General features: G+C 34.4%; 4 protein-coding genes across 11 annotated transcripts; all 4 read right to left on the reverse strand.

Moving 5' to 3' along the window:
* Window positions 1-354: 354 nt before the first annotated feature.
* LOC105769780 (protein ALP1-like) lies at window positions 355-4614 on the reverse strand. Of its 3 annotated transcripts, none has more exons than XR_008195991.1 (4): window positions 4408-4614; window positions 3977-4107; window positions 734-1834; window positions 355-620 (listed from the first exon to the last, which is right to left on the reverse strand). XR_008195991.1 is itself a non-coding variant. In XM_012590639.2 (3 exons), the coding sequence occupies exons 2-3, from the start codon at window positions 4101-4103 to the stop codon at window positions 786-788; spliced, it is 1176 nt and encodes a 391-aa protein (XP_012446093.1). In that variant the 5' UTR covers window positions 4104-4107; window positions 4408-4614; the 3' UTR covers window positions 622-785. The 3 variants fall into 3 exon arrangements, 1 of the variants encoding a protein (XP_012446093.1); XR_008195990.1 differs by having other exon boundaries at window positions 356-617; XM_012590639.2 differs by lacking the exon at window positions 355-620 and having other exon boundaries at window positions 622-1834.
* A 1923-nt stretch (window positions 4615-6537) lies between these two features.
* Window positions 6538-10097, reverse strand: LOC105769779 (protein SOSEKI 5). Of its 5 annotated transcripts, none has more exons than XR_008195914.1 (6): window positions 9933-10097; window positions 9547-9824; window positions 9058-9127; window positions 8076-8963; window positions 7251-7351; window positions 6538-7135 (listed from the first exon to the last, which is right to left on the reverse strand). XR_008195914.1 is itself a non-coding variant. In XM_012590638.2 (5 exons), the coding sequence occupies exons 2-5, from the start codon at window positions 9785-9787 to the stop codon at window positions 7057-7059; spliced, it is 1278 nt and encodes a 425-aa protein (XP_012446092.1). In that variant the 5' UTR covers window positions 9788-9824; window positions 9933-10096; the 3' UTR covers window positions 6538-7056. The 5 variants fall into 5 exon arrangements, 3 of the variants coding, with proteins under 3 accessions (XP_012446092.1, XP_012446091.1, XP_052486720.1); XR_008195913.1 differs by having other exon boundaries at window positions 6538-7138; XM_012590638.2 differs by lacking the exon at window positions 7251-7351 and having other exon boundaries at window positions 9933-10096.
* A 3201-nt stretch (window positions 10098-13298) lies between these two features.
* On the reverse strand, window positions 13299-14558 carry LOC105765853 (aquaporin TIP1-2). Its single transcript, XM_012585122.2, has 3 exons — window positions 14325-14558; window positions 13919-14169; window positions 13299-13816 (listed from the first exon to the last, which is right to left on the reverse strand). Exons 1-3 carry the CDS (start codon window positions 14455-14457, stop codon window positions 13442-13444), a joined length of 759 nt encoding a protein of 252 aa, XP_012440576.1. The 5' UTR covers window positions 14458-14558; the 3' UTR covers window positions 13299-13441.
* Window positions 14559-17234: 2676 nt separating this feature from the next.
* LOC105769131 (60S ribosomal protein L23A) lies at window positions 17235-19192 on the reverse strand. Of its 2 annotated transcripts, XM_052631492.1 has the most exons (4): window positions 19027-19192; window positions 17945-18302; window positions 17460-17560; window positions 17235-17416 (listed from the first exon to the last, which is right to left on the reverse strand). In XM_052631492.1, exons 1-3 carry the CDS (start codon window positions 19037-19039, stop codon window positions 17476-17478), a joined length of 456 nt encoding a protein of 151 aa, XP_052487452.1. In that variant the 5' UTR covers window positions 19040-19192; the 3' UTR covers window positions 17235-17416; window positions 17460-17475. The 2 variants fall into 2 exon arrangements, with proteins under 2 accessions (XP_052487452.1, XP_052487451.1); XM_052631491.1 differs by having other exon boundaries at window positions 17235-17560.
* Window position 19193: the final 1 nt, after the last annotated feature.

Here is a 19193-nt window from a genome sequence, read left to right on the forward strand (position 1 = left end):
TTCAATAACCAGAAAGACACGAGTTTAAGTGTGTTTAAATACATTTTTCCACCGGTCTAAAGGTTCGAATAGGCTACGACTAAAAGTAAGTACTAAAATTTAAGTTGTGGAATAGCTTCAACACATTTTGTCACCGGTGAGCATGCTAAAAGTTGTCGGACACAACTCAATAGGAATCTTCTCTTCTTAATTCTCGGACGTATATTTTATTTTAGGTTTCTTACATTGCTTGTTCAAGAAGTTAATATGTTACTTTTGTGATGTTCAAATATATATAATAGCTTTGTGTTCATTTTGTATATTCTCTTAGCCAGATTGTGTTTATTTTGCAACCAAAATGATGATCCCTGGTTTGGAGGCTTTGGTTTGTGTGTGTCAATGAGATTTCTTTTGTTTTCTTTTGAGTTTGATAATGGCTTAAGATAAAGGGCTTGCAAAGGAAAACACGCTTAACAATCCAGAAGAGAAACACTATATTCAGTCGTTTAACTTGTTTTGCAAGTCACAAGTTAAAAAGGATGGATTGGATGTTCCAGTATAATTGAGCAAGCATGCCTATTTCGTTCCCTGAGCGATCTAAAATTTCCCGTCTTCCCTTTATAATTTGAGGAGCCTGCCTGCTTCAAAAATGCACTTGATTGTGTTAACTTTTACAATTTTAAATCGAACAAACAAAAAGAAAACCAACTTCAATCAAATGGTTGTCTGCCAAAGATCCTATTTTAAACCTTACCTTTTTCTATGTCAATAAACTACCGATCAGGAATCAGAAATGGTAAAGTAATTTAAGGTGGTAATTTCCCAGACAAGTAGACAGAAAGTTTCTCTCTCAGGTGGACACCTTCAATGTCAAAAGATTCGCAAATCCGTTGTCGGTAACCCGAATCATGGTCATGAGACAAAGGCATTTCATCCTGCACATCATCATCTTCCAAGTCAATAACAATATTGTGAAGCAAGCAGCAAACCAGGATGATCCTGGGCAACTTATGTTTGTCAGGTCTCCACATCACCCCTTGGATGATCTTCCACATTTCTTTCAGCCTTGCCAAGGCCCTGCGTGCCACCAGCCGAGTCGCCGAATGTCTTTTATTGAACTCAGTGTTAATCTCTGGTAGCTCTTTCCCCTTGTATGGTATAACAAGATAGGGTAACAAAGGATAGCCTAAGTCTCCGATTATGTATTCCCTTATTTCTGATCCTTTAGACACCTCAACTTTTTTGCCATTCAATCTCTCTCCTTTATCACACAGTTTATAGAAATTTGAACTCTGAAACACCAGCCAGTCGTCGATCTTCCCTGGCCAACCGGTAACAATGTCCCTGAACCTCATTTCAGGGTCCACAATTGCCTGCAGGACCATGCTATGATTCTTCTCACGATCGAGCCACACCTTACTTTCAGGGTCTGATGAAGGCAAACACATCGTAACATGAGTAGTGTCAATCACACCACAGCAGTTGGGAAGTCCTTGAATCTTTTCAAATTTGGACTTTATTTCCATCATTTCTGCATCAGTGGAAGGCCAATGCAAGTGGTGAAGACCCCTTTCTTCCATGGCCTCTACAAAGCGCCAGGTCAATTGCGAGACAGTAGAGCGATGCAGCCCGAACAGATCACCAATTGTCACTAGTGATTCACCAGAGCTTAGCCTTCTCAAAGCTACAGCTACTTGATCTTCGAAAGACAAAGGTTTTCCATTTGAAAATGTGAAATTTCCTGGCTTAGCCATCATGTCTTCCATCACAAGTGAACATATGTAGCTGAAAGTTTTTCTGGAAATTTTGAAAACTGATTTGAACTTGTCCAGACCTTTAGATGGCGATTGAAGACCTGCAAATAGCATGGGTCAATAGGGTTGGAGACTTGGAGTAGATGATCTATGGGATTTCACTAGTAACTATTGAACATTATTTCAACTATCAGGATTACTGTATCAATGAGAAAAATATAACCTTCTTAGTCTCATTTCATTAAACAATATACAGCCATAGGAATTGAAAATATAGAGTAGACATGCATAGTTTTTTATAATTGGAACATTAAATAGGTAAATGATGCACATAAAGTTGAAGCATGACAGCGTCTGTTGAATCTAGTTTGCAACAATTACAGTTGGGACTGGTAGAAACCAATGTGACAGACTGCTAATACCAATGCAGAAGCTTTGATTAAACAAGATGACTACATTCTCCTATTACTCCTCATCGTAAAGACAACTCACATCTTGTTGAGAAAGAAAAAGGAAGATAAGTTACTAAATTCAGAGCGGTCCTCTTCGTCTTATCCGGGTAGAGCCAAGAAAAGAAGGCTCATGGAACAAGGGCAACCAACATCATGAATTTGATTAGAGGACTATTTGGATTGGTTAGAGCATACACATTAGCTTAATTGGCAATTACTTTTCCAATCAAAGCTTAGTTTCTACTGACCTGCGTCAAGCTCTTTAACTCTTATCTTATGTCTTCTTTCTTAATCTCTCCTCATTGACAAATCCCATTGTTTTTCAACTGACACTAGTCAATGTAATCTACTGAATTGTGAACCGTAGCTAAAAACAAATGTTATGAAAAAATATCATCTGTGTATAGCTTGAAAATGGGAGAAATAAAAAATTTCAACCTATGGAACTTGCTGGTAAGTGAAACATAGGATTACCAGCCATTCTTTTAACATGTTCAAAGTAACTATCAGCCATTTCTTTAACATTTTCCAGGTAACTAAAACTAATGTGCCCTTGCATGGTGTATTGAATTTCAATGTAAAACGACAAGAATCACAAGATATTAAACCAGCATATAGAAGCCAGCACTGAGAAGACAATCAAAGAAAACAAGGGAAACAGATACATGGACAAAGAGTAATAAAAAATAGGAAGAATTCAGTGTTCTGAACACAAGCACTTTCTCATCAAGAAGTGACATATTTATCAGAACACATTAAGCGATAGTTTGACCAGTTGAAACCCTTGTTATTTTGAATGATACAAGGCGTTGCAGGTTGAACTCATGAATGCAGAATATGAAGGGAATTAATTCCTGCCTAATAACCTGGTAAATAACTTGATTGATCTTATCAGTAACCTTTCATGTTAAAGATCTTATTATTCTGGATTTACTTGCTCTGTAGCATTTTCAATCAAAACATGTAATGACTGTACAAGTAAGGACTACATATATGTGAAAGATAATATTTCAAGAAATGGAAAGACCACTCATTCTGTTGATGGCATGTTTCTGGCAGAACAAGAACAATATTCAAAAGGACCAATGGATAAAGCATTTAACATAAACCAAAAGAGAAGAATCTTCAAGATGAAAGGATAAAGAATTAAGATAAATCAATAAAAAGGACGAGGAAGAAGAATAAGAAAAAAGATTGTTTGTTCACCTACATTGGCTATTACAAATGTATAGTCAAGTTATCTACAATCTGCTTTCACAAACAATAAAAGTCATCTAGAAAGAACTAATAACAAGCCCCTTTTATTTACAACTCCATTTCTCACTTGCAGAGTCTCCATTAATAACTTAAAGCTTTCCTCAAAGTAAATCCAATCACAAACTTCAAATGTAAGATGAGAATCAGTTTTTCAACTTCATTAGCTATCTGTTAACAACTAAACCAATCTTCTTCCCCATTTAATAACATTAACAAAAAAGAGTGTTAGGTTAACAGAACCACTTGAAAGTCAGATTAGGGATCCTGCATACATGGTCCTAAATGTATTTCCTATGCATTCATATATAAATCGAAAACGATATAAATTGTAAAGCCAGTCAAATTTGTCTTCAGCCATGACCTGAAAATCTGTCAACTATTAAGTTTATATATCTGCAATGCCATGAATGACTAACTAAAGCAAATACCAATACACGGTAACCAAAAAGAACAGTTCAAAATAAAGACAATAAAAACAGGAAAAAGAAAATGTTCAAGAGTCAGACACAGTAAAACTGTTAAAAGAAAACATACCATTCATCCTCTTGGAAAGCGCATCCCACCAATCAACAGACCGTTCCATCTCAGAAGAAGCAGAGGCATTTTCTTCAGGTTTCTTCTCTACCTTTCTTCTTTTCTTTAACCCTCTTACAGGACCCATCAGCCTAAAAAAGACACCCAATTGAATCTAAAAACAAAACCCGCTAACTCCAGCAAAACAAGAATTACGATAACTATGTTACAATTCATCAAAAAGAGCAAAACCCATTAATTATAAACACCACCAATATATATATCACAAACCATGAGAAAAACATAAACAATAGGATCCTGCAAGGAATAGTGGCAACTAATATGCAATAACTAAACAAAGAAAGGAACAAACAGCTTTGTGTTCAATGGTAGCTTCGATGAGATAAGGAAGGAAAAGAAAAGGAGCAGGTAGATAGTTGTTCATGTGTTACCTGATGAGAAAATCTACAGGCAAGTAAAGAAGTTTCAAAGTGTGTTGTTTTTAGACAATGTGCCAACACAAAACAAACGACATCGACATGCGAATAGACACAATCTTCTATTCTTTATAAAAACCTACTGAAACATGTTCAGATTTTTTTTCCCTGGGAAGAAAAAGAGAGGGCTTTGCGTAGAGCTTTTAGAGAGATTCTCTCAAATTTAAGAGTATATATATTTATTTATATATATAAAAAAAAAATTTAACATGCCTTAGTGTACTAATGTATATATGGGATGATATATGAATTGGAAGGTCAATTTTGCAATTAAAATGACTAAAACGCCATCTGGTCTAATTTGGTTCATGAAATGGTAAATGGGGCGAAATTCAGTTGTAAATGGTCAGAATCCGAAGGTAGCTCTTCGTGGCTAATTTGGTCATTATGCATATGGTTTAACAAAAACAAAGCTGAGTTAACACGCAATGAAACAAGTTTATTTGCTTACTACTACCAATCATCTTAATCTATTTGCAACAACCATCACAATTTTTGGCAAACTAAAACTTCAGTTTCTTCTTCAAAATTTTCTACTTATGTGATCAAATTATTTAAGAAAAAAAAATCAAGTATTACATCTTTTATACATTTACATACAAAGTTCATATGTTTGAATTCGTCTTTATAAGAGGTTAGGAAATCGAATGTTAATATTCTTTGCCTATTAATGTATATATGTTTAAATGCGTATAGGATAGTGGGTTGTGGAGTTTTAATGATGGTTTTTCTTTTGGTTGAAAAGCAGCCAGATTTTCTGCATAACAAAACTGCAATTTATTGCTTTGCAATAAGTAAAGTTTAATAATTTCACTTCTGTTTTTGGTCACATCATATCTATCTTACCTTTCATCATGTAAGTAAAGTTTGGCGGAAGGAAGCAATGCGCCTCTTGGGCCCTTTGGGAAATTAATATTGTACAGTACTAACTACACTGAAACTGTTGAAATTGGGCTTTAAACTTGTCTAAATAGAAAGGAAAGTCCAACAATTCATCTTAGGTTTATTGGCTGCTTAGCTAGCAAGGGCATTTTGCTCAACCGATACCGCGCCCCCCACTCTTCAAATATTGAGGGCTAGTTCTTCATTGCTTAAAAAAAATACTTCTGACTCCAAAAGTACTTTTGAAAGAAAAACTGTGAAGAACAAGCTGTTTTTGGCTGAAATTTTTAGCTTTTTAAAAGTCCTTTTCAAAAGCACTTCTGAAAAGGAGCTGAGAAGGAGAAGCTAAAAATTTTAGCTTTTTCCCTCCCAAAAGTATTTTTTAATACTTAATTACTTTTTCACCCCTCCAATAACATAGTATTTTTCTTTTTTTTTCTTGGTGTTTAATTACAATTGTGTTAAAATCATTAATTAAAATTAAAAAATATTTTTTTAAAATACTAATTACAAATATTTAAATATTTAAAATATAGTTTATATATTCTAATTAAATTTTATAAATAATTAATATTTATTGCTTAAAAATAATATTTTATATATTAAAATATTAACAACAAATTATAATAATTTTTTTATATTATTACTAAAATATAATAATATTAACTAATTTAAATATTATTTAAATACATATTTGTTACTTGATAATAACATGTCTAAAATGGACATTTTATTTCTCAAAAGCACTTTTTGACAGCAATGCTAAACACTCAAATTTTAAACCAAACTTTTTAAAAGTACTTCTCAAAAACATTTTTCCACAGCATTTCTCAAAAGTACTTTTCAAAAGCAATTAAAAACTGGCCCTGAATCATCAGGCATAGGGCGTCAAGTGTAAACTAGAGTTATAAGTGAAGTTAAGCATAGAAATCAATTTTATCTCAATTTAAATTCAATCTTTAAAAATGAAACTCCAACCTAACTCTAATTCACTTTACTCAGTATTTCACCCAAGTAACCATTCAATAGTAAAAGCTTTCATTTGGAAGTTTTAGTTATCTTAACGGGTGATCTATATATGGTTTGTACACCATTAATGAATTAAATTATACCACATCATCATCAAAACTTTTTAGGTATAACCTAATTTTTAATGACATACCATCTAATTACCTAAAAATACAGACTTCTACATTACCAATGTATCAAAAATTACTCCTATTCCAAATTGTCAGTAAAATATTAGCAAAGTAAATGTTGCAACTTTCTTGGTAGAGATTGGTGAATTTTTCACATCTCCAATCACCATGAAGAACACTCGTCAGTGACACCAATGCCCAAAGCGGACGATAAGACCTAGGATGAAATTCCATTTCCTATGTTTTAATTCAGAGTCGAACTAAATTAGTGTCAAAAAGGACATATCACAACTAGAGGTTATCGCCCGTGCACAGACAACAAGACTTAGCCACTCCCACAAAAACCAAGGCACCAATCACCCAACCCTGCGCTTCCTATCATTGCGAAGGCAAACCGTCCGCGAAGCAGCTTGCTCTATAAATAATTTGCCATTGTTATTCGCAATAGTTCTCACTGTCTAGTTACGAAACTACAAATTACTACAATTCACATAACTAATTCAGATCTAGACATCGCGTCTGTCAATTATAGCTTCTACTTTCATTGGTGTCATGCGACGGTGTTGACTTTTTTCTTCCATCACTAAGTTCTCGGCTTCCTCGGTATGCACTTTGTACGCACTCCGTCCATCTCCTTTCCGGCCAGCTGCAGCTGCGATCTCCTGCTGATTAAAATGTTCCCAAATTAACCCAATTAAAAGACCAAAAGCAGAACCAGATCAAGCATCTAATAAGAATTTAAGCTTAAAATTCTCAACAGAAATTGTGTTTATCTACCTGGTCCCTCCTTCAAAGCTAGTACTAATGTAGTCAAATCATTTGCCGAATAAGTTTCATTACATTAAAACCCAACCGCAAGATTTAAATTCCAGGACCACCTGGGATTCGGTTACGGATCATTAATGTCAATGGCCAGCTTCTTATATAATCTGTCCTTCCTTAAGACATACAGCTGATACCAAAACAAAAATACAGCCATGGAAGACATACACATACACGACAGCTGTGTTATCCAAAGTCAAGCATTGGTCCTATATTCAAAATTTCAAAGATTTTTCATATAATTCAAAACATCACAGGCACTCATATTTGAATACATGTCGAGCATTGAATACAAAGACTTTTAAACAAATGAAGAGTATTTAGTTACATATGTGTAACAAAAGCTGGCCTTTCGGGCAAAACCCGTACGAATTTTACATTCAATACATAAAACAGGCCCGCAGGGTCAGATATTCAGAAATAGAACCAATAATCTGACTTGAAATCCCTGGAAAGGTGAGGCATTCCTTGCATTGCAGGTAAGGAACAGTTCATTATACAACTAAAGCTTCAAACCTATTTTCTCATTGTACCATCATCAGTGCTTCTTCACTTCAGTATTGGGTTTATGTCTAAATCAAGAGTTTAATTACTTAGATTCCTTGGCATTACATTCGAAATACAAGATAAAATTAGTTTTACTGTTTTTATAAGGAGGTAAAGAATATAGTTATTATTTAGTTAATTATACATCAAATATAAGATTTTGAGCAGCAATGAAAGTAAACTTAAAACGTAATTGATAATTAAAATGCTTCACAAATGAATTTTGGGGATTACCTATCAGCATTGTAAGAAGAAGATCTCTTCAAGTTAGGGATCTCCTCTTTCTTGGTCTCAATCAAGCTCCCACTAAAATACTCTTTATCTTCCAAGCTTACCCTTGAGAAGCTCCCCGTTTCCCTCTCAATCCCAGCTTCTTTTCCCACCTGGCTACAACTCCCTGCCCCGCGTGGTAACCTCGATTTGTAATGTCCAATCAACGAGAACCCTTCATCCTTCTCTGAGCTGGCTCCACAATCCTTAAACGACATCGAACCGCACGATACCAACTGCATCAAAACGGACGACGCCTTAATCCTCCCACTTGAGCAACTCTCAGCCGTACGGTTCAAGCTATCTTCGTTACTACCACCACCGTTGCCCAATCTCAACCGTCCATCAGCTTTCATTAAGGATTCCAATGTCTCCGGGCTTGAATCCGACGGTGGAGGTGAAATCTCTTCCCTACTCAGCTCCGTAGTATGATTCAGTTCCAACTCTTGACTTTGACCTTCAGTACTTTCTAGCTCTTCGATTTCCGGTTCCTTAACCAACGCTTTTCTTCTTCTCCTCTTATCATCAGTCTGAGTCGACGCATCAGCAGCGATTCTCCCGATTGATTCGGGTCTCGACTCAGACTTGTAAACTTTGTACTCATGGAGATCAATGGAACTCCAAGACTGATTCCTCCGTCGTCTTATTGACGGAAAATCATGCTCGTTCTCTGACTTCTGAGACTCCGCCGGTTTTGGTAATCGAAAAGAAGACGACGTTATGTCAAGTGCTTGAGAGTTGATCGTGTGGTCGAGAATCTCCGATCCTTTGAGAATGTATTCTTGGCCATGAGATGGGTAAATGAAATCGTTTTCTGCTAAGTCGTGCCAAACGAATCCGTTTTTGTAGCTCCTGAGTTTTAACAATCAAGGCAGGACTATTAATATCAGACAGTGAAGGGAAATAGTAATCTGATCAAATGGTTGGGAATGAGTGAGCGTTTTACCGTTTGGAAGACCAAGAGTATAGACTAGCCATGCCTTTGCCTCGAAGGAGGTTTAGGCGGTTGATTACATCTGAAGCAAAAGATTTTGAAAATTGTAAGGAATATAGGAAAACAAGGTACTTTTCTCAGCATCCGATCAAAAGTAAAAATAAAAAGCTTTTGAAATTTTAAACTTAACTCTTTTCTTTTTCTTTTCCCGGGAAAAAGAGCACTTTTAAATATATTTTTCTCTTAAAGGGAAAACAGAAAATTCGCTTTTTGTCAGCTGCAGCAGGCAGCAGCTATAGCTAGGTAAAACCAATTTGCAAAAGGCATTTCTTGGAACGTGAAAGTAAATTCAAAATTTTGAACACTTAATTTTCTGAGAAACCAAACAACAGAGATAGAAACAAAGAAAGTAGAGAAACAAAAAAGATTTAGATGTTCTTTTCTTCACCATAAGACAAAACCCAGAAAGAAAAGTGCAATGGGAGGGCTTAATTGTCATACCTTTGAGATAAAGTCCATCATTAGAAGAGAGAGGAACTTCCATGAAATGAGGTTGTTCAAGCTGACCACTCCTAGACAAATAATAAACAACAGCAACCTTTCTTTCAGTGAGGGAAGACTTGTTGTGAGGCTTGGGTTCAATCCAGACTTTGTTTCTTTCTGGGCTTATTTCTCTATCATTCCACTTCCTTGAAACAATCCCCCCGAACTCTGTCATTTTCCCTCTAGAACTGACCGCCATTTCACTTTCTTCTTCTTCTTCTTCTTCTTCTCTCTATCTGAGAAACCCAACAACAGAAACAACAAAAGAAAGAGAATAAGACATTACGACGGGAGAGGAAGCCGAAATTATGATGAGAGAGAGGGAGCGAAGACAGTGATGTTACCTGATGGAGAAGTTAGTAAGTGAAGAAGCTAGAAATGGGTAGGTTTGGATTTTATAGGGAGATGGATGAGAGTGTGTGAAATGGAGAAGAGTTTCAAAATAGGGATGCTGCAGACAACAGCTACCAAACAAATAAGGCCTGTTTTTTGCTTCACTTCTTGCGAGCATTGACTGTCAAATTCCTAGTTTATTTTATCTCGTACTACATAATAATATATCAAGATTTAAATCTGCAAATCGCCAAGTCAAACGGTGCCGTTTTGCCGCACATATTTTAAAATTTTAATGTGCAGTTAAAGCTTATTCGGGGAGGACTACTGTAGTCATATGATACTCTTTTTAACTTTGGAGTTTAGTTTCCTTTCCTCAAATAAAAACTTTTTAACCCGAGATTTAAAAATTTTTTAATGGCTAAGTATATTTTTTTTGGTAATACGAACAAAATTTATTTATGGATCAAATGTTTATTTGGGCCAACATTTTGCTATAACCTTTCTGAAGTTCAAAAAAAGTTCCCATTATATTAATTATTTTAAAAAAATAGTCAACAATAATTTTGGGTACTATCCCTTCTAAAGTAAGTTGGAGGAAAGATATTATAAAAGCTGTCAATACTCAATAGTGGAAGTTGCTTGTTGCAGTGAAAAAGACTGTAATATCCTTAAATGCAATGAAGAAGACGACCCAGGGGGAGTATAAAATTCAAATTTCCTGGAAATAAATTTATTCAAAAGAAAAAAATCATGAGTTGACTTATCATTTCTTAGAGGCCCACACCAAATGACCCAACTTTTGAGTCTAAAATAAAAAGAAAGGCAATGAACGTCCTGTCGACTCTGTCCTCTGATTTGGTTTTTAGAATAGAAAGTTGAGGTAAAACTTTAAAAAGACGAGAAATACTTAAGTGGGACCCTGTATCCACGTGGCAAATGGAATCATGGCAGATGGTTGAGATTGAGGATCGAAAGGCGACAGTTCTATACGGTGCTGTGTGATCTGCAACTGGATGCGGCCAAATCTTCTTGGTGATCTAAGGAGATAATAATAGGATCCGATGATAATGGAAGTTTTGGGTAGAGATGTTCGTGAGTTGGGTTGAGTTGATTTTAATTAAATATTTTAAGTCTGTTTGTTAGACCCGAACTCAGTTTAGCCCGATAACAATAGTGAAATAGTAGTAAGATATTGAAAAAATAACAAGAAAATATAAAAAAATAACAGTAAAAAATAGTAAAAAAAAACATATTCGGGCCAGGTCAAAAAAAGTATTACTTGAGGCCCGGTTTGTTTTCTAAATGAGTCTTATTTCTTTTCCCAAATTTATTTTTCGGGCCTATATTTTTACTCGAACCTTCTCAGTTTTCAAATGGACCTTCGGGCTGGTCCAGGTCAGGTGGCCCGGCCCATAAATAGGTCTATGTTCAAATAAGTTGCATAATGTTTTAATATATTTTTAGATTTTAACCAAAAAAAAGAAGTATACTTTTAGATACGATAATTTCATTCGACATCCTTAAATTATAAATATTTTTTTCAAATTGATATATAATTTATTTTAAATTGAATCCTTAAAATATCAATATCAAATTAATATAGTGTCATCGATACATTAAATGTGAACATGTATTTAATGGTAGATTTTACATCATCTTAAATTTGATGTGGAGCATATTTAAAATATATAAATCAAAAATTAACATGTGTTTACTTATGTCAAAAAATTTTAATATATTAAATCTAAATTCATCTACATGTCTGAAAATTTTAGTACTTTCATAATTCAAATAAAATGAATCATTTTAAAATTTAAAAATCATAATGCGAGGGTTTTTGTAATGATAAAATTTTAATTAGTTTAATATTATATCTAAATCACGAAATACTTACCGCATCAATGTCTCATAAAGTGTGAGCGGGAAACTTGGCCGGAAGTCCAAAAAATGGGCAAAAAAGTCCAAAGATAAAAAAACATGTTCCTGTGCAAAGTCAGGTTGAACATTTTTCAAGTTTTGATATAAAAAGAGATGCATACAGACAAGCATTTGAGTCATGTGAGGACCCAATTGCTCTAAGTTTTATGTCAAAGGGTGAAGTCGACAACTCCATTCTACATTATTTATCAAAATTTGGATAATTGTGTTCTAAGTCATTCTTGTGTTAAATTTATATATTTTTATTCATCAAAAAGAAATTTTAATTATATTTTATAATTATTATAATAAATTTTTATTTTGATTTAAATCATTGATTTGATTAATGCGTTTGTAAATTTCAATTTTTCACTTCCAGTCGAAAAAGGTTTTCTTTTTAATTAAAAAGGCATCGATCTTCTTATGTAATTCAAAAAATAATTTGCTAAATATAGAAAATTTTGGAATCTCTCAGAACAGTAGTGCACGAGAACAATTATGAGCTCCAAGGGGCCCAAGTCTTTGGACTTGGGAGTTATTGTAAACGCCACACTTATTGGACTTGGACCGTTCCTTCGCTTACAAAAGTCATATCCCAATAATCTTCATCTTCGAATTATCATTGACGATCAAACTACTGCTACTACAGTGGATTCCTTGCCCTTCTTAGGTACCGGTAACTGGAACAGTAAGTTTTTTTTATGACAGTGGAGGCCCCACACGGCAGCTTTTAAAAGGGGAAAATAGTCCAGAATTCGAAGATGAAAAGGAGTACTCCATCCATCGATGACATATGGAAAGTTATTGATACGTCTCAAGAAAACTCAATGAATATGAAACTTGAAACCTCTTATCTGTGAACTAGGTTGTAACTTTTCTTCTACTTCTATGGCTTTATCCTTCATGGTACTCACTTTGGAAGATGAATTTTGAAGACGAAGAGAGTAAAATGTTCTCTCCTCCAATAAATTCCTTTCTGAATATTTTATGGGACGGCATCTTTAACTGGCTAGTCAGAATTCTTTTGGTTTCTCAAATCTAATACTGTTATTTCCCAGGGGAACTCTTAAGCCTCTATAATTGGGTTTGCTCTAAGCTTTCTGATAAACATTTTTCTTATCTCATCCTGCATATATCACAGTAATCGTTTCATTTACATGGAAGTATGTAAATATTAATAAAAAAATATTCCTTTGAATTTTAAAATTTGAACCAGCTTGAACCTCCTTGACAGTAGAGTTTTTCATCTTCTATACTAAGATTTCGGAGCAATCAGCTATGTCTAAGGCTGAATCTCAAGACCTTCCCATTGTTAATGTCCAGCCATTGACATTTTCAACTAATGTTTATTATTGATTTTGTTCTTTTTCATACTGTTTTTTGTGATTTTAATTATCAAATTAAATGCATTTTGGACATGAAATTCTGTTAATTTAACACAAGTGAAGAATATCAAATGATTGAAAAACCAAGTTCACAGGAATCAGCACTTAACAAAAGAGAGATACAAACATGAAATAAACACCCACAACAATGAAACCAAAGTGATCCACCCAACTTTCAAACCCTTGTTTAAGTACATGGAAGAAGGCCATAAATCTTAATATTCAGTAGTGGGAAGCTGTTCGTGTGTGTCTGGGGCGATGAAGAAGACCTCATAGACAATAGCTGCAATGGCAGCGCCGACGAATGGGCCGAGCCAATAGACCCAGTGGTTGTCCCATGTCCAGCTGACCACGGCTGGTCCAAAGGAGACTGCAGGGTTCATGGATGCGCCATCGAAGGCACCACCAGCCAAGATGTTGGCACCCACAATGAAACCAATTGCAATGGGTGCAATGATCCCAATGTTACCCTTCTTCGGGTCAACAGCTGTGGCGTATACAGTGTAAACCAAACCAAAGGTCATCACTATCTCGAAAACCACTGCGTTCCATGCTCCTACCCCAGATGACAAGCTAAATGCTGATGTTGTCTGCATCATATAAACAACTTGGTTAAACATTAAATTGAAACTTCGGGTTTTTTTTTTTTTTTTTTTTTATCTCAGTTCATATACGTATATATGAAACCTTACCAGTCCACCAGTTGAAAACTTGAGAAGCAAGCAAGCAACAACGGATCCGAGCAACTGAGCAATCCAGTACAAAATACTCCTGAACAATGTAATATGGCCACCAACAAAGGCACCGAATGTGACGGCAGGGTTTACGTGCCCACCTGAGATGTTAGCACCGACGGAAACCGCCACAAACAACGCGAAGGCGTGAGCCACTGATGCCGCTACTAATCCCGCCGGTGTTGATGAGCCATTGTCAGTGAGCTTGTCTGCACAAAGATACATGCACATAAACGTTGAGGTTGGTTAATTAGGCTTATACATGAAACAGTGCCAATCGGCATCTTGAAATTCATCAAACTTTGTTCTAACCGAACATGTATTTTAAGTATTTAAGTGGGTTTGAAGAGATCAAGATGCGTACTAAAAGCCATGCCGGAGCCTTCACCGGCGAAAACAAAGATGAGCATTGAAATAAACTCAGCTAGAGCTGCCTTGAGGGCATCGGATTGGCTAGCCTCCGCCGGGGAGCCTACTGCAATTCGAGAAATCGGCATTCTCCACCCGAAAAGTGAAAATCTAGCTGGGCTTAGAGCTTGAAAACTAAAAAAGAAAATAAAAGCCAATTCGTCGATTCCCTTATCTCTCTCTCGCTTGCTTCAGCTTTATTCAATGGTAATTATATATAGGGGTCCAATGTAACGACTATGAACCGGACGATCCGGTTTAAAACCGGTAACTAGCAAAATTTTCAACAAAAGAATAAATATTGTAGGCGAGGGAGGGCCTCCAAATCGCCCTTATTATGCCACGTGTACGGTAGATGTGGACTTTGATGGCCAATCCGAGCGCGGAGAATTTTAATCATCGACAGAGAATGACATTGGCGGCACTGGGTTCCCACCCTCTTAAGATTTTGGTTGTTTTCTCTTGACCGACCATGGGATTGTTTATAAACGAGGTGACGTGGACGATGGTGGTTAGCTTTGCTGGCCTCATTAAGCCATTATCATGGACTAATCAAGATTAATTAAGGGGTAAATCCAAATCGTTTATTATCTGTAAAACCGTAAAAATTTAAAGATTTAAGTTCTTAAACAAGTGTGTTTTGACCTTAACTTTTTTCCCAGAATTGTTTGGTACTAGAAAAGTTTTCGCTTTCAAAATGATTTTAAAATTAAAAAACCTTATGCTGCACTATCTTTTTATGCATAATTTTATTTTGAGTTCGTGATTTTCCTTTTATATATATTGTTTGGATAATAAAATATACATAAAAGATATTTAATTTTGATTTTATGGATGTATATAAAAGTGCATTTTTCTTCTTTTTCCCTTAATTTCCCTTTTAGTTGCGAATTTGAAATTAGGTCAAATTATGTTAGTAGACCCTGTACATTGCCTAAGTTGTTGATTTAGTATTTGTATTTTAATTTGATCAATTTCAGTTCTTATACTTTTCAAATTTTGAAATTTTAGTCCGACTAAATGGTAACAATTAAATTTGTTTGGTTAAATTATGTTATTAGTCATATATCATGCATAAAGTTGTAGATTTATTTTATATTCCCAACTGAATCATTTTTAGTCACTATATTTCTAAAATTTCAAAATTTTAATTGTAATATAAATGACAATAGTTAAATCTATTAACTGATTTTTTGTGAGTAATACGTGAAAAGTAGGAAATTAATATGACATTACACGTGTAATAATATGTTTTTATTTCAAAATTGAAAATAACATAACTTAACGTAATCAATTTAATAGCTAACTATTTGGTGAAGACTAAAATTTTAAAATTCTACAAGTATAGTGACTAAACCCACAACTTACATATTGTACAGATATTAATAGCAAAATTTAGAAAATGAAAGAAAATTATTGGATTATTTTAATCTGTAAACTCATTTCTGCACATTAAACAAATTTGTGGACATTAAAAAGTAAATCTCACCTTTGATCTATCACTCTGACCAAGGAATATCATGTGACTTCTTGATCTTGCAAATTCATCTGTACTCCCATCATTAAATTTTACAATGAAAGTTGAGGAGATTGTAAATTCTTTTAAACGTGATAGTTGAAATCAATTAAATTAAAATGTTATTATATTTAAAATTTGAGTCCAGATTTCTAGATAAAATCTACTTCCATCCTTCTAAAACGCAAGTTAAGCAAAAGAAGTTGTTTTTAGGAAATTATTTAAAGGGGTTGCAGCTTTTATGGGACGAAATGAGAATAACGTGATCACGTTACTCTAAACAGTTTTATTAATCAGATTAGATTAGAATGAGAAAAAGGGCTAAAATTAGTTGTTAAAAGGAATTGAAAATGAAGTAGGTATGGGGGGAAGGTGGACTTTAGGAATTTTGAAATGGAATAAATAAGCAGCTGTAGTTATCAAACCAATACTTTTCTTAATCTAATAATTGGGATTATGGGTCGGTTTAATTTTGTCCAACAATGTGTAAACTAATGTATGACATAGCTTCTCATCCACAACCCTTTTTCCTTTGCATTTTAAATATTATCCATGCCTTTGTTTAATCTGGACGGCTCAGAAGGGCAATGGCCGCCCCACAACTCTTTCAAAATCCATATTTTTCTGTTTTTTTATATCTTGGAAGAAGAATAATTAAGGTTGTCGAAATTAAAAATCATTTAGCCAAATCGGGGTGATAGGGAAGACTCTTCTCCAATGATAATTGGTTTTCAAGCTTTTGTAACTAAAAGAGGGCAACATCCATGGAGATAAAATGGTGTAGACTAACTATCCAGGGATGTACAAGTTCAGTAACGTCTGGTACTTGGTCACTCTAATTTAGTCTCATTTAATCAACTCGTTGAATTGTAGTGTAGTAATTTGCTCATTTTTGCTCTATTTTATAACTTTCGGTTAAGTAGTTTTTATATATATTATTTCATATTTTACATAATAATTTTTTTAGCCTTCCAATTTTATAAAAAAATATTTTATTTCTCCATTTAAGTTTTCCATTTTTTAATCTTTGAAGTTGTATTTTTTTATTTATCAAATCACCCAAAATAAATGAAAAAGTTAATATTTGTTACATTTGTCAACATGGCAAAACAAAACAAATAAGTCATTATACCGATATAATTTAGCCACAAAAATATTCATAGTAAGGTTGTAAATGTAAGGCAGTAATTTGTCATGTTTTTTAGAGAGTTAAGTTGTCAGTCACTGGTAAAGACTTTAGCTAAAAAAACCTGTTACCACTCTAATTTTCTTTTGATGAACTTTGATATACCTGCACTAGATAAACCAATATGCAAGAGTTATGAAACTTCACTAAAGAAATCAAGTCTCTAAATTTGAAGCAATAATTACATTTAAGCACAGAACAATGTCAAACAAAATTTTTTTTTTTGAAATAACATATTAAACAAAAATACTTCAGTTAACCACAGAAGGTTAAATGGCAGTAAAGCAAGATTACAACTTCAAAAGCTAAAAATATATCTTCCTGCTCAAAGTCTCAAAATAACAGTCTTACTTTATAAAAAAAAAAAAAAAAAGAAGCTCAAAAACAACGTAGCAACCAACTAGCTTAGATAATACCAATTTTGTTTGCTACATCCAATGCGTCATAGTCGGGTGTTAACCTAACGTATGCCTTCTTTGTACCATCAGGCCTGAATCACAAGAAACACATCGATTTCGAAGAATGACCACAGGCCATCATAAGCATATAAGAAGAGAAGGAAAGAAAAATATGAAGTGATTAGATGAGCGGGTCATCAAGAAACCAAATATGGAGAATACAATCATAAGCAAGTGAAACATAACATAGAAATATGGTCTCAATACAAGTGGAAGAGGAATATATGGTCTCAATCCAATAACATGCCTAACTAGTGTACCATTCTTTTTACAGTTCTTCGAATGAAGCTTTTCAATAACAAATGAGACCTCCAGTGAATGTCTAATAATCAAATACAGAGCACACTGATCTATGAAATAGATGCTACTGGAAATATATGAAACCAGCTCATGAAAGTAATAATTGTTAACATTACCTGATCAAGGTGTTCACTTTCTTGGCCTGAATGTCATACATCTTCTTGACAGCATCCTTTATCTTCTTCTTGTCTGCATGAATATCAACAATGAAAACCAAGGTATTGTTGTCTTCAATCTTCTTCATAGCTGACTCAGTTGTGAGGGGAAACTTGAGAATCTGATAATGATCAAGTTTGTTTCTCGGTGGAGCACTAATGCGTGGATACTTAGGGTTCCTATCCTTCTTCAAGGTCTTTGGCCTGTGGAATGTAACTTTTGTTCGGATCTTCTTTGCCGCCTTCTTGAAAGTGGCCCCAGATTTCACAGCCTTTGCAGCCTTCAAGGCCTGTGCCTTTGGATCTGCCTTCTTCTCAACTGCAAAATATACAACAATCAGTATAATTAATGAAATGAAGTTACAAATACCAATATACCATCATTAGAAAGGTGGTCTTATTATGGTAGAAACTTAAGCCTACAATGCAACTCCAATGCCAAACCGTATCCTACACAATGGAAATCACATACATTGATCCTAATAAACCCTGTTTGTGTCTCTAATGATGACATTTTCAAAAGATTCATTAGAACACAAACAATAAACTATACTAACCCAAATATACAATTCTACAGACTACACAACAAAGCAAAGAATATAAACTTTAAGCTTGAGAGACATCACCAAATTCATATCCCTTCCAATGCAAATAGCAAATCAAATATGGGTTATAAACTCCAATCTAGATTCCAAATTTCCAAAACTATGAAATTAAAATCATGTAAAAGAACACAAGTAATCTACTAATTGTCTGCCTCCATATAAATCGGATATCAGACAATAGTAAATCCAGAGTTAACAGTAACAGTAGAGTTTATAAAACCAAGAGAATGCCAACAGCATCTAAAAATCACAAAATAAAGTAAGATTTAAGCTCATTTCAGCTCTTCATAAAGCAATACAGTAAGTTAGAAGAAGTATTCTCATTGCACATATCAAAAGCAAGATAGAACTAGAACAAGCATTACAAATATAAAATGAAAATGGCAGTGAAAGCAAAGTTGTTCGAAATTAGAAAAAACTACATTCAAAACAGATTACCTTTGGGAGCCATTGGTGGCTGTTGGCGTCAAACCCTTCTAAACCCTACCAATAGAGCTGTCAATGAAGAAGCAGAGGAGGCGTCAGGATCTGCTGGGAAATCAGGGTTTTATATAAATAAGAGTTTTCAGTTACTATAAAGATCCAATGGGCTCTGAATAACTGCC

The sequence above is a fragment of the Gossypium raimondii genome, chromosome 5 (assembly GCF_025698545.1).
Source record: "Gossypium raimondii isolate GPD5lz chromosome 5, ASM2569854v1, whole genome shotgun sequence".
Classification (NCBI taxonomy): Eukaryota; Viridiplantae; Streptophyta; class Magnoliopsida; order Malvales; family Malvaceae; genus Gossypium; species Gossypium raimondii.